Raw genomic sequence first — 13,497 nt, 5'->3', positions numbered from 1 at the left:
CAAAATGTGTCAATGTGAGTAGATCATTGGCTACTTCATTCATTATGACCGTGGGATAGCGCTATGCTAGCCCATAGGGGGCGTCACAAATTGGGTGTCCTAGTTTTTTGACATGATAGTAGCTCACATTGTTGTCTATAAAATGATCCATATCGGTACTGAAAGGGAAAATAAGACTATACATATCACATTGTGGATATTTCCTAAGCGCCACGTGAAGGACATCCTAGCGAGCATCATCAAATCATTTTTGAGCTGCAGGATCCTTCCTCCCATGACAAACCTCGCATCCTTGCATCCTCCCATCCTCCCATCCTCCCATCCTCCCATCCTCCCGCCGCCCACCGGGAAGAGGGGACTAACATCCGAATGGCCGAATTAATGTTCCCGCACGATAAGCAAGCTTAATAGAAGGCCGACAATGGTGGAACTCACCCTGCCAACCAGGATTGGATCGGGTCCAGAAAATTCCTCCAGCACAAACATTTGGTTCCAAACCCATCCCCTCTTGGCGCGGCTCAGCAGTCGCTGTCCTTCGCCGGGAAGGCTCGCCGTCGCCTGCGCCGGCCCTCCGACGGGGGTGACGGACACGCAGGGAAGGGAAGTAATCCACACCAGCAGCAAGGACATCCACACATCCGTCGGCATCTCCTCGGACCTCCTCCACATCCTTAGCGATTTATTGTTTATTTTTAAATGCGTTGTTTTTGTGTTTGACACCAGAAAGGCTCTCGGATCAACGGCTCCTCCGCAGATAACCGAGAAAAGGTTACCGGTGTCCTCGTTCACGGTGTGGTAAAGGTCACTTGGCCGGCCTCCATCACGGCTGGTGAGGGGGCGAGGCGTCCGGAGCGGCGTCCATTTGGCGTTATTCCGAGCGGCAGACCTGAAAGGCAGCCATGACAGCTTGTTAGGGTTGCTATCTTTAGCAAGTAAACATGTCCAAATTAGCAAAACATCACAAAACAGATCGGACAATACGACTTTTTCATGCCTCACTAAGTTCAATAGCATAGATGGATACTATTGGATTGTAGGCGACCTCATAATTCATAAATCATGCTGTTTTTGGTTGACTATGGCCTATTATTGGGCAAAAATATGCATATTTACGGTATTTTTTTCCTAAATGAAACAAGTAAACAAGTAAAAACAAGTAAAAAGTATAAAAATGTATAAATGAAGTCAAATATAAGACATTCATAAGATGATTTGGTAATATGTAATATTCTCCACTGGTCACTAGGTGTCAGTAATGTTACACCGATCAGACAATAGCCACCGCAGGAAGTACTGTACCGAAACCGGACCTAAAAAAGTGTGAGTCTTGTATGTCTTGTTTTACTTTACGGAAACTCACTTATCACGGTCGAGTGTGGAACCAATTAAACTGCTTTACAAATGTTAGTACTTCCTGAGTTGTATTTCCCAGTCTCTCCATTCCCGAGACAAGGCGATGCAAAAGTTGGTTCGTTGAGAACGAAACAAGACGAGAATGTAACATGACTTTTGAGACGAGTGCAATGATGGTGTTTTGTTAATTTAATTTAACTAACAGAAGGGCTCACTCCAGTCTTGCCGTTGTTCTATCTAACGGGACAGAGAAATCTTGATCTTCAGGGTTGGGAAAACTTCAGTGAACCAAATTTTCCAGGAGCCAAGACTCAATATTTGATGCATGCAAAGTGGTTTACGTTTAGAATTCTAACAGTCCACCTGGAATTATTTATCCATAAAAGTGTCATATATTCCGTCCCTTAGTTTCAGGAGCACCCCATCAAATAACAAAATCTAATTTTACAGTTTTTTACGATAAACACTGACCATTAAAGAACATCCCTGACTACAACATGACTCTGACGACTTGAAAGTCCTGTTGACAGCTTCTATGTTAAAGCTTTAAATACTTTGGTAGCAACTGGGGGGCCCGATTCAAACGCTTAGCGGGCTGCATGTGGCCCCCGGGCTGTAGTTTGCCCACCCTTGTCTTTGATGTCTTCGATGATTACCATGTGTGTCAGTTGCTTTAACGTGTCAAAAAGTCAGCTAGCATGTCGTATTAAAACTGTTGAAGGTCCTTTTAGTGAATATAAAAACCTTAATAAGAATAATATCACTGTATACCGTATACTGTATACTGTATACTGTAGACTGTATTCTGTATACATGCGATACTGTGACAAATCGTTTTACAATTTTTTTGAATAGTTGGCTTGTCTAAACCACAAATCGGTTGTTTCATTCAAAATGAGCACGGGCAATATGACTTATTATGATGTGTGATAATGATACTCATCACAATATACCGTATTCTTTGGCATCACAATTTGAATAGAACGTTTTCAAAACAGGCTCCTCCCTTGGTTGCTTCAGCAGGGAGTATTGTAACACGTCATTTCCAGTCTTCTTCATCTTACAATCTACTTGCTAACTTCCTGTTAAAACCTTACATTCAAACTAGCTTAGAGGTTAGCACACTTTAGTGCTTCCTCGTCCTCTTTTTAGCGATTAGTAACTGGTGCAGAGGTTCATTGCAAAAAAAAAAAAAAACTGACTAAGAAATTGCCAATTTTTGAGTCGACTAATCACTACAATTTATGCACGTTTTATATGGAAGACTTATCACGTCGCAAAATTAGCTTTGATAAAACGCTCCAATTAGGCAACATTACCCGCAATGTGATGCCTCCTTTTTCTTCCTGCCTGTTCACGGCCTCACTTCATGAGGAAGAATATAAAAATGTTCCGCCAGGAGGGTAAAAAGTACTCATATCAACCACCTAAAACGCCAGCGTTTGGAAAGTGCAAAAAGTTTCCCAGAGATCTTGTAATGTCACACCAGCTGCTCGGTGCATGTACCCGAATACAGTGCACATTGCTGGGCCACAGCAGGTGGCTCCTCCCCTCTATACTCTGGTTCTCCTGATAGTAGTGATGTGTTGGACTAATGTAGGACATTTGTTCCAGTCCTTACCTGCAGGTGTGCACAAACTGCACAAACAACAATTATTGTGCACCACCATTGGCGATGGATATGAGTGTAATATCTCAATCATTTTTGGAACGATAACATCCATAACTCTTTGTCATACTATAATAGACCACCATGCCATCTTTGTGTTTTCTTAACCAAACAATTTATTAAAAATGACTATTATTCATATTTCTTTATCAACAGGTTTTAACAGGGGGTTCACTATTTGGCAAATTCAAGCTAGTCCAAAGGGGTGCCTGAATAGGAGCTCACTATTTTGCTGTTCTTATCAAACACGTCATAGCTTATCATCTGTTTTTTTAAGTATATTCCACTAATTAATGAGCAATTTATTGTAAAAGCCTTCTTTGTGAGGGGGGGGGGCTCTTAAGTGGAGCTTAAGTGGAGTTTTAAGCCTCTCCAAAGATCTTTTAGTTATTTTAAGGCGAGCTGTACCCTGCATCACTCCGTCATGATAATTAGCAGCATCTCAAATGTCACTTTCATTATTCTTCTCCTTCATAGCCACAAAATCCAGCATCATTTCAAAAAAACATGAAAGCGTCTTCATGGACACGAATGTGAATGTCTGCGGGTGCGAATCCGGGGATGAGTTCTGCCATGGCTCGGCAGCACTTAAAGGGAATTAATCCCGGCGCCAAATGGCTTGTTGTCAGTAGCTGCACAGGGGCCGCTATTAGATGCGCTAACTCCTGCCGCAGCCACACCGAGGAGCGCTGGGAGCGTGCGGAGTGTCACCGCTTTGGGGAGTAATACGCCTCTCCGGCGAGCCAATTCCAAAGACAATAAGTGGCAGGCGCTTCCACCTGCAGCCAACTGCAATATCATAAAGTGCGGAGTGATCCGCACGGCAGCCTGACGGAGACAGATAAGGATGCTCCGGGATAGATACAGGTGCTGGATGCAGGCAACGGGGAACGGGTTGAGGAAGGGATTGGGAAAGGAGGGAAGGGTACGCAGGTTGGGGCAGAAGGATACAAATAAAAGATGGGAAGAGATCCGGGATAGCAGTGAAGATGCAAATGATGGGTGCACGATACCAATGGGAATGGCTGAAGGAACAATAATAGCACCTGCTTGAGGGAAGTGGAAAGAGTTAAAGAGGCTGTGATGGATGCAGCAAACAAGAAATGGATTGGGATACTGGAAGTGGATGCGGGACACTGGAAACGGGCACAGGAGGCCGGACTCTGGGGATGCATGTGGGAAAGTAGGAAAGATACAGGTGATGATGCTGGCTACTTGGGAGGGGTTAGGATGCAAGGCATGGATGCAGGATCTTGGGAATAGATGAAAGAGGTTGAGGAATAATGTCGGATGCCGGTAATGGATGTGGGTCATTGGCAATGCTTTAGGGATGGATGTAGGATTTGGGGAATGGACACAGGATGCGAGAAATGAATGAAATATTCCAGTGATGGGAGCAGGATGCTGGATTTGGGAGGCTGAGGAAGAGGATGTAGAATCGTGGGGATTGGTGGAAGATGTCCAGGAATAATGCCAGATACTGGTAGTGGATGTGGGCCACTGGGAATGGTTTAGGGGTGGATGCAGGACTTGGGGAAGGGAACAAGTTTGAGGGAGATGGGCAAAAGATTAGGGGAGATGGGAGCAGGATGCAGGAATGAGTTAGGGATGCGAGAAAAGGATGCGAGAAAAGGATGCAGGTGATGGGAAGTGATGTGTGGTACTATGGATGAAGGATGGATGGACGTGGATGGAGGATGCAGGAATGAGTTGGGAGGCAAGAAAAGGAAAGAGCTGTGGCTAGACATGCTACTAAATTGGGTAAAATATTCCAGTGATGGAAGGTTGGTGATGATTACTGGACACTGTGAATGGATCCGGGATGGATGTAGGATTTGGGGATAAAATATTCCAGCATTGGGAGAAAGTTGCTGGATTTGGAAGACAAGATGAATGTGCAGTCGTGGGGATGGATGGGCAATACTTGGAAGTAATGCATGATACTGGGAATGGATGTGGACACTGGGAATGGTTTAGGGATGGATGGGGAATGAGCCAAGTCTGAGGAAGATGGGCAAAAGGGACGTGTAAAATATTCCAGTGATGGCGGCAGGATGCTAGCTTTAGGACACAGGGTGGCTGGAAGATGCTGAGGAATAAGGAAAGACCCTGGTGATGAATACGTGACACTGGGAATGGTTTCAGTTTGGATCTAGGATTTAGGGAACACATGCAGGATGCTGGAAATAAATATTCCAGTGATGGGAGCAGAATGGTGGATTAGGACACCAGAGATGGATGTGGAATGGTAGGGATGGATGGAAGATGCTGTGGAGTAATGCCGGAAAAGATACCCGTGACGGATGTAGGACACTGGAATGGTTGTGGAAAGACGGTAAGGTTTTAAGAATGGGCACAGGATGCGGGAAACGGGCAAACCATCGCAGTGACGGAAACAGGAGGCGAAATAGTTGGAAGATGCTGAAGAATAACACGGATTGCTGAGGAAGTGTCAAAAGCTACTGCGGACGGTTCTAGGAATATGTGCGGAACTTTGGGAATGTGCAACATTTTCTGGAACGGAATATGATACGGCTGATGAGTGACGGGTGCAGGATGCGGAACACTGGTAACTGATGAGGGATTGGAAGATGCGCAAGGCTGGGATACTGGGAATGGCAGCAGGATGCTGCATGCAGGACACCGGGAATTAGTTTGAGAGGGAATGGATACAGGTGATTGGTGCAAGATGTCAAATGTGGAATACTGGGAAGTCATGTGAGATATCATGCATGCTGACATTCCTTTGAACGGATATGTGGAATAAATGCAGGATTTGTGAAAATTGAACAAGTTTGAGGGATATGAGCGGAATATATGTAGGTTGGGGCAGGATGCGGGATGCAGGAATGAGTTCGGGATGCGAGGAAAGGATACAGGTGATGGGTGCAGGATGCCGGGGAATGATGTGTGACGCGATGGACGGAGGACGCGAATGTGGGCATTTTTGGGAACGGTTGGTGGTACTAGGGATGAGAGAGCGAGGCTTGTGACGGCTGGATGACGCCCAACGCAGGGCACTGAGGACGCGATGGATGAGATACGTGAGGCGCTGGGAATGTACATGGAATACTAAATGATCAAATAAAGATTGGAAAAAAGGGACATTGCATTTGCAACGCAAACAAAGCAAGAAAATGAAATGCAATCCCACTTCATTTCCTTTCATCTTTGAGGTGCATTTTCATCACAGCGTGACTTGGAGCACTTTCAGCACCGCGCAGGCAGGACAGCTCCCCGTCGAAGCAGGCAGCTGTCCAAGGTAGCAACCGCACCGAAAGCCCGTTGGTCTTTTTAGCTTTTTTAGCTTTTCCCAGTGGAATTGAAACCTCAAACCCACCAGAGAGAAGTTGCCACTCGCTCTTGTTGTTTTAAAAAAGGCGGCGTGGCGTTCGGCGTGGCGTTCGGCGTGCATGCAGCGAGCGCAACGTGAAGTTGTGGCGCTCATCTCCTCTTCCTGGCGCCCAAGCAGCAGGTGCACTTGGCGCACCGAGGACCGGGAGACCGTCTTCTAAGTTGGCCGATGATGGCGATGAGGATGAGGTGTCTAAATCATAACCAGGCTTTACTTACTATAATAATGACACTTGTGTTCTTCTCCTCTCCTGCGTCATTTTACGTCTTCTCTGTATTAAAAAAATGATCAATAAAATACACAACTCCGGTGCGCACCAGCTGGAAGGGATTGAAGAAACCTTCCTCTCCTCCTGCCGCCCCAAAATGTTTAGGAGTGTGATGGAAATCCTCTTTCTGTCCGCTGCTCGTCACACGGAGGAGCTCCGAGTTGAGCTCCGACAGGCTGGCTGGCCGGATGGAGGAGTGACGAAGAGGATGGAGGGCTGAGGAAGAGGAGGTGGAAGAGAGACAGAGAGAGAGAGAGAGAGAGATGCGACGGTGAAGAGAAGGAGAGAAAGAGAAAGAGAGACATACCCCTCCTTCTCTTCCTCCTCCTCCTCTGCGCCCATTGGGTCAACAGGCGCGCACACGAACGCGCAAAGGTGGTCGTCTTCACACCATCATCATCATCATCATCATTATTACATACAAGTGCCTTATTTCACTTTTTTTAAAAATTGGTTTTATGTCATCGGCCTTGAAAATACAGTATGAGCAATATTACCAGCATAGTAGTAGTCATTAAAAGTATGGAAATATACATGATAAAAGGAATAAAAAAAATAAAAGGAATATACTTTTTTAGTAGTAGTAGTAGTAGTAGTAGTAGTGATATGACACTAAAAGTACTACATTATGCAATTGTTTTATTTTAGTTGTAGCACTACTACTACTAGTGTCAGTAATAGTAGTAGTAGTAGTAGTAGTGGTATCAGTTGTAGTATGGAACTACAACAAAATAATATATACATTTAATAAAATAATATTTTAACTAATATATAATCTAAAGCAGTACTTTAATTGTGTGATATTATAAAAGTATTTTTGTATTCTAATGGATCTGGTCCATAAAGGAATATAATGTAGAGCACAATATCATAAATGAAAAGATAATAAAAACAACAAGATATTGCAATGGGTGTATTAAACGTCCTAGTGGAAAGGTCAAGTTCATCATGGCTGTAAATCAATGCGTGTGCGTGTGCGTGTGTGTGCAGCAATGTGGTGTATGGTGCCGTGGGCGCCCTCTGGCGGTCATTGGGCACGCAGTGCGGATGTCGAGAGGCTGCTGAAGGTGTTTAGATGTTTTTCCCAGGTTAGAAATGGTCTGCTTGACATGAAAGTCATCTCATCCCATGAAGCAAAAAAAAAAAAAAAAAACACAAATAAATTCCAAATAAATAAAAGAACACATTCCCTCACTCCTTCCCTCACTCCTTCCCTCCTTCCTTCCTTCCCTCCCCTCCTCATAAGTCAATGTCATAAACAAAGCGGCTGCTGGAGCGAATATTCAATAAACATCGAGCTGCTGGTGTTTGGATGCGTTGACCTTTGACCCCAATGCCAGACATCCCCCAATTAGCAAAAGCTGCATTCAATTTAGAGTCCCCGCCCCTGCTTGATGGTGGAGTGGACTTTCCACACCATCATGTCCAACATCACGTTGGACCACATGCTACATTTCATTAACCGCAGGCCTTTGATTTCACACGGACTAAGAACAGCTTCTAGTCTCTGGAAAAAAAAAATCATATTCCCGTCACTTTTATGGTGTGCTAATGAATAAGTCAAGAAAAAGAAATATGATCTTTCAGGTCGAGCAAACGAGCCCAACTCAAACTATCAACTTCCTGCTGCTTCATAACCTTCTTGAAAATGACAACAATCACAAAGCTTTATTGATTTTCTTCAATCCTGATTATGTGGCTACGCGAGAGCAGCCTTTTATTAATAAGATGGAGCCATATTGTTGACATAAAAAACAGCTGTTCATGCAAAAGGTAAGCGCTTTTATGTTTTGGTTTGACCCAAAATGAACCCCACGTGGTGGGGGGCGATGTGTTGCACCCAATCTTGCTCATATTTTATACACAACCTTAGAGCTACACATGGAATTTTGGAGATTAATTTCAAGCCAAAATTTCAAGCCAATCCAACTTTGGTGTTAATAAAGAGTGCCTTGTGGTGTATCAATAAATAAATAGCACAAAAATAATAAATCAGGGAACACAGTAAGATTGCATGTTGTGACCAATTTTCACAATCTTTATGTGTATTTATTCAGAAGTCGAAAAAAATGCTTAAAAACAAACCAATACATTACGTGAAAAAGCACCCATGGTATACACATTTTTCAACATCAGGTCAATGACTTCGCTGGCAGCCATGTTTGTAAACCAATCTTACTCACATGTTTGTCAGTCCAGTCCAAAAACACTGCTACAGTTTTGAAGCATTTTTGTGCAAAATTTCAAGTTAATTTTGAGGTTAATTGCTATGGCACCATGCTGTGTGTTCATCAGATAAATAACAGCACAGGCAACACCATTTGGAGACCAAATTTCACACTTTGGTGTGCAAAATACCTTATTTTCCGGACAATAAGTCGATGATTATATCTGCACGTCTTCAAGGTATGCTGATGACAATCCATATGGGGCCCGACACGTCATTTACATGTCTGTCTAAAACCTAGAATAACGTCAGGTGTCCTAGTTTTTTGACATTATGTACTGTTTTTTAAGTACCGTATTTTCCGGACTATAAGTCACACTTTTTTTCATAGGTTGGCTCTTCCTGCGACTTATACTCCAGAGCGACTTATAAGTGAAAAAAAATGTTTATTTTCTGGACTATAAGTCGCTCCGGAGTATAAGTCGCACAAGGCCAAAAATGCATAATTAGGAAGAAAAAAACACACATAAGTCGCACTGGAGTATAAGTTGCATTTTATTTTCCAAACTACTTGATTCCGTCCTCTTGGAAGGCAAGTTCTAACAATAAAAGAATAGAGAACAGGCTGAATAGGTGTAAGATATGCTAACACAATGCTTATTCAGCTACACAAAAAATAAACAGTGTCCAGTGTTTATGTAACATACCGTATTTTCCGGACTATAAGTAGCAGTTTTTTTCATAGGTTGGCTGTTCCTGCAACTTATACTCCAGAGCGACTTATAAAAATGAAAAACTGTTTATGTTCCATAAACACTGGACGCCTTTTCTGTTCATGTTTATTTTTGGTGTAGCTGAATAAGCATTGTGTTAGCATATCTTACATCTATTCAGCCTGTTCTCTATTCTTTTATTGTTAGAACTTGCCTTCCAAGAGGACGGAATGTCTGTTTTGGTCAAGTAGTTTGGAAAATAAATTACCCGCAAAAAATGCCACTTATACTCCAGTGCGACTTATGTATGTTTTTTTTTCCTACCTAAATTGGCATAGCAATTGGAGTTGCTCTGGAGTATAAGTCGCAGGAACAGCCAACCTATTAAAAAATGTGCGACTTATAGTCCGGAAAATACGGTACTTAGCTTACAAAAAACAGTACATAATGTCAAAAATGAGGACACCCGATGGTATTCTAAGTTTTAGACAGACATGTAAATGACATGTCGGGCCCCATATGGGTTGTCATCAGAATGTTTTGAAGACATGCAGATATAATCATTGGACTCATGATCAATAATTTATGAACAATTTATGCTTCGCCCCAACTTTCGCTTGATGTTGATGATGATGGCCATGTTTTTTACACAGGTGTTGGTCAGTCTCCTGAAGGCGTGCACCAAATATCTTGCCGATTTGGAGAGAAAACATTAAGTTACAGAGGATGAATGAGTTAATTTTAGGGGTTAATTACAGCACCAAGATGCGGGGTCAGCGGGGGTGCATGTTTTCACCAATTTTCACTTTTTGGTGGACATCGGCTCAGGACTAGAATTGTTTTCTGGTTCATTTTTAGGGTTAGAAACCCGAAACGAGAACTGTTCTTCCTAGTTTCCTGCAAGGCATCATTATGAGCCACGATTTCCCAGGTGGCGGCAACGCAACAGTCGTTTCCCGGCGGCCTCAAACGTGTCACATCGATGTCAGTGAAGGTGTTGGCGGTGGGGGCGGTGGGGTGGTGACATCATCCGGTCGTAATGCAGTTCAGGTGGTGCATTCACGGAGGAAAATGGAGGTCAGGAGGTCAATGAAAATGTTTTCCTTCTCCTCCTCGTCTTCTTCACCGCGTTGCTTCTTTGAAAGCGTCCGTCTGCACGCCGACACGCTGGTTGTTCTTCATCATCAAGAGCCGCCCTCTTCATCTGATGCTATCCCGTTCAGCGCCCCGCCAAGGGCTGCTCTCCAAAGTGCCTCCGCCGCTCGCAGGCGGCTTTTTAAAAGTGAGCGCCGCTTCCATTGTTTCAAATGTCAAAATATGCAAATCACTCCTGACCTCTGCCGGCTCGTAAAATGCGCCATAAAAAGCAAACTTAAATGCGAATGGATGATAAGGGGACAAGGTGGGGGGGTGGGTCAAAGAGAAATAAAATGCCTTGGCGCGTCAGGGGAATAGTAATGGAATGACTGACGATTGTTTGGCATCGGTTATTGATTATTGATTTGCTGAGGCCATGGAGGAAATAAGGGATGCAATTCTTGGCTGCAACCACCAGAGGCGCCGTTGATTCAGTCTCATGGAGACATATAAAGAAAATAAACATAAAGACAGGCAAGTCTTATATGGCCAATTACGGTGCGGTCCGACCGCCCCCCCACCCCCACCCCCCCTCCATCGGCGTTGAGAAACCGGGAGAAGGGACTCCACTTGTTTATCCAACAGTCCAACAGAGTTCTAAACTCTAACAAACGACTGGAGGGGGGGGGGGGGGGTTGTACCCGAACATTTGTATTTAAAATGTTCTGCTAGTCGGTGGAGGAAACCTTGCGTATACGTTTTTGAGGAGGCCGGGATAAGAACAGTGTACTTCAATTAGCGGCAGATTAAAGCTAATTGATTTAGCGTTAAAGCTCGGCGAGATAATTAACAGCAGCCGTGAGAATTCTGATATGTTGACATTTGGCGAACGGGCGACTTGTAACAACACAACGTTAACTAAACGCCTTCATCATGCAAATTGAAAAAAAAAAAAAAAAAAAAAGAAAGAAAGCCAGCCCGTGTTTAATTATCGCCAGTCGAATCGTTGGCGCCCATTAATTACGCCGGGCTTATTTATTCACATTCACATATCTAGTCCACTTACTGGGCAATTATGCAGGCCAGTCCTGCTGGCGGAAGTAACAGTAATTCCGTTGCCGCTTCATTAAGGGATGCTTGTAATAAGATGGGAGCACAAATGAGGCTCTGATGTTCAAAAGGACGCGACGAGAAGACACTGAAAGCATCGGGAAGGTTTATTAGAATATGTCCTCATTTGGGATAATGAGGGTTCATCCTCGGCTTCCACAAACGTCATGGCGACCCGGTGATGTTATCGCATGGAAATATTTGTTTTCCCAGCAATAAATGTTGTCATATTGTCTCTTTGGTTCCGCGTGCGCTTTGCTTTTAATAAGAGGCAATAAAATGACACGGGAGTGGCTGGGAAAGGTCAAATCTGCATAGTCGCTGTCGTAGCTTCACTTTTTAACACGATTCCCATCATAATATGTCTGTCTTCGCTTGCATGCGCTGCCAAAAGAAATCATAAAAACACAAACTGAAGGACGGAACCTACATGAAGTACATTCGGGTTAGTATTTGTTTGAAATGTAGTAGTAATCTCAGTTTTTTTTAGTTTTTTAAACAGGGAGGACAATGACTTTTTCACACATGACCACGGAAGTCTGGATTTTTCCTCTCTTAATAGAAAAAAGTTGAATTTAAAAAGTGCATGTTGTGTTGTCATGAACTAAGATGTACATTTGTTTGATGATCTGATACATTTAAGTGTGAAAAAATAAAAAATAAAAAAATCAGGAAGAGGGCAAACTACTGTGAATATAATTAAATAACAAAATATTAAATATTCAAAATAAATATGAAATATTTGATTTAAATGAAATGTTTAAAACATATATTTCATATCTTTTTAGAGAACAGAAAACATGTTTATAACCTTCTAAATCCACGTTTAAACATTATTAGAGTTTGGTGCTTGTGTGTCTCACTGAACATTACTGTAACATTATCGTAACATTACTGTAATATTACCGTAACATTACTGTAACATTGCTGCAACATTACCATAACATTACCGGAAAATTACTGTAACATTAATGTAACATTGCTGCAACATTACCGTAACATTACCATAGCATTACTGTAACATAACTGTAACATTGCTGCCAAATTACTGTAACATTACCATAAAATTACTGTAACATTACAGTAGCATTGCTGTAACGTTATTGTAACATTACTGTAACATCACTGTAACATTGCTGTAACATTACTTTAACATTGCTGTAACATTACTGTAACATTACCGTAACATTACTGTAACATTACTGTAATATTACCGTAACATTACTGTAACATTGCTGCAACATTACCGTAACATTACCAGAAAATTACTGTAACATTAATGTAACATTGCTGTAACATTGCTGCAACATTACCGTAACATTACCATAGCATTACTGTAACATTACTGTAACATTGCTGCCAAATTGCTGTAACATTACCATAAAATTACTGTAACATTACAGTAACATTGCTGTAACGTTATTGTAACATTACTGTAACATCACTGTAACATTGCTGTAACATTACTTTAACATTGCTGTAACATTACTGTAATATTACCGTAACATTACTGTAACATTGCTGCAACATTACCGTAACATTACTGTAAAATTACTGTAACATTAATGTAACATTGCTGTAACATTACCGTAACATTACCGTGACATTACCATAGCATTACTGTAACATTACTGTAACATTGCTGCCAAATTACTGTAACATTACCATAAAATTACTGTAAATAACAGTAACATTGCTGTAATGTTATTGTAACATTACTGTAACATTACCGTAACATTACTGTAACATTACTGTAATATTACCATAACATTACTGTAACATTGC

General features: G+C 42.4%; 1 protein-coding gene across 3 annotated transcripts in view; it reads right to left on the bottom strand.

Annotated features, from left to right (window-relative positions):
• The window catches only part of cdh8 (cadherin 8), a 119,343-nt gene extending 112,419 nt beyond the window's left edge, over positions 1 to 6,924 (bottom strand). The window contains exons 1-2 of one of the 3 annotated variants that reach the window (XM_058089681.2): positions 6,596 to 6,924; positions 436 to 886 (exon numbers count right to left, since the gene is read on the bottom strand). In XM_058089681.2, coding sequence (XP_057945664.2) covers positions 436 to 669 — 234 coding nt within the window. In that variant the 5' untranslated portion in view covers positions 670 to 886; positions 6,596 to 6,924. Of the gene's footprint in view, positions 1 to 435; positions 887 to 6,362; positions 6,551 to 6,595 lie in introns of those variants that run through there. The other 2 variants (XM_058089680.2, XM_078795791.1) reach the window with 2 other exon arrangements.
• Between the last annotated feature and the right edge of the window lie 6,573 nt (positions 6,925 to 13,497).

This window comes from Doryrhamphus excisus, linkage group LG13, assembly GCF_037039965.1.
Source record: "Doryrhamphus excisus strain RoL-2023G ecotype Guam linkage group LG13, RoL_Dexc_Guam_v1.1, whole genome shotgun sequence".
NCBI classification, from domain to species: domain Eukaryota; kingdom Metazoa; phylum Chordata; class Actinopteri; order Syngnathiformes; family Syngnathidae; genus Doryrhamphus; species Doryrhamphus excisus.
Note: the sequence above shows the minus strand (reverse complement) of the source record. Positions and strands in the feature narration are given on the sequence as shown.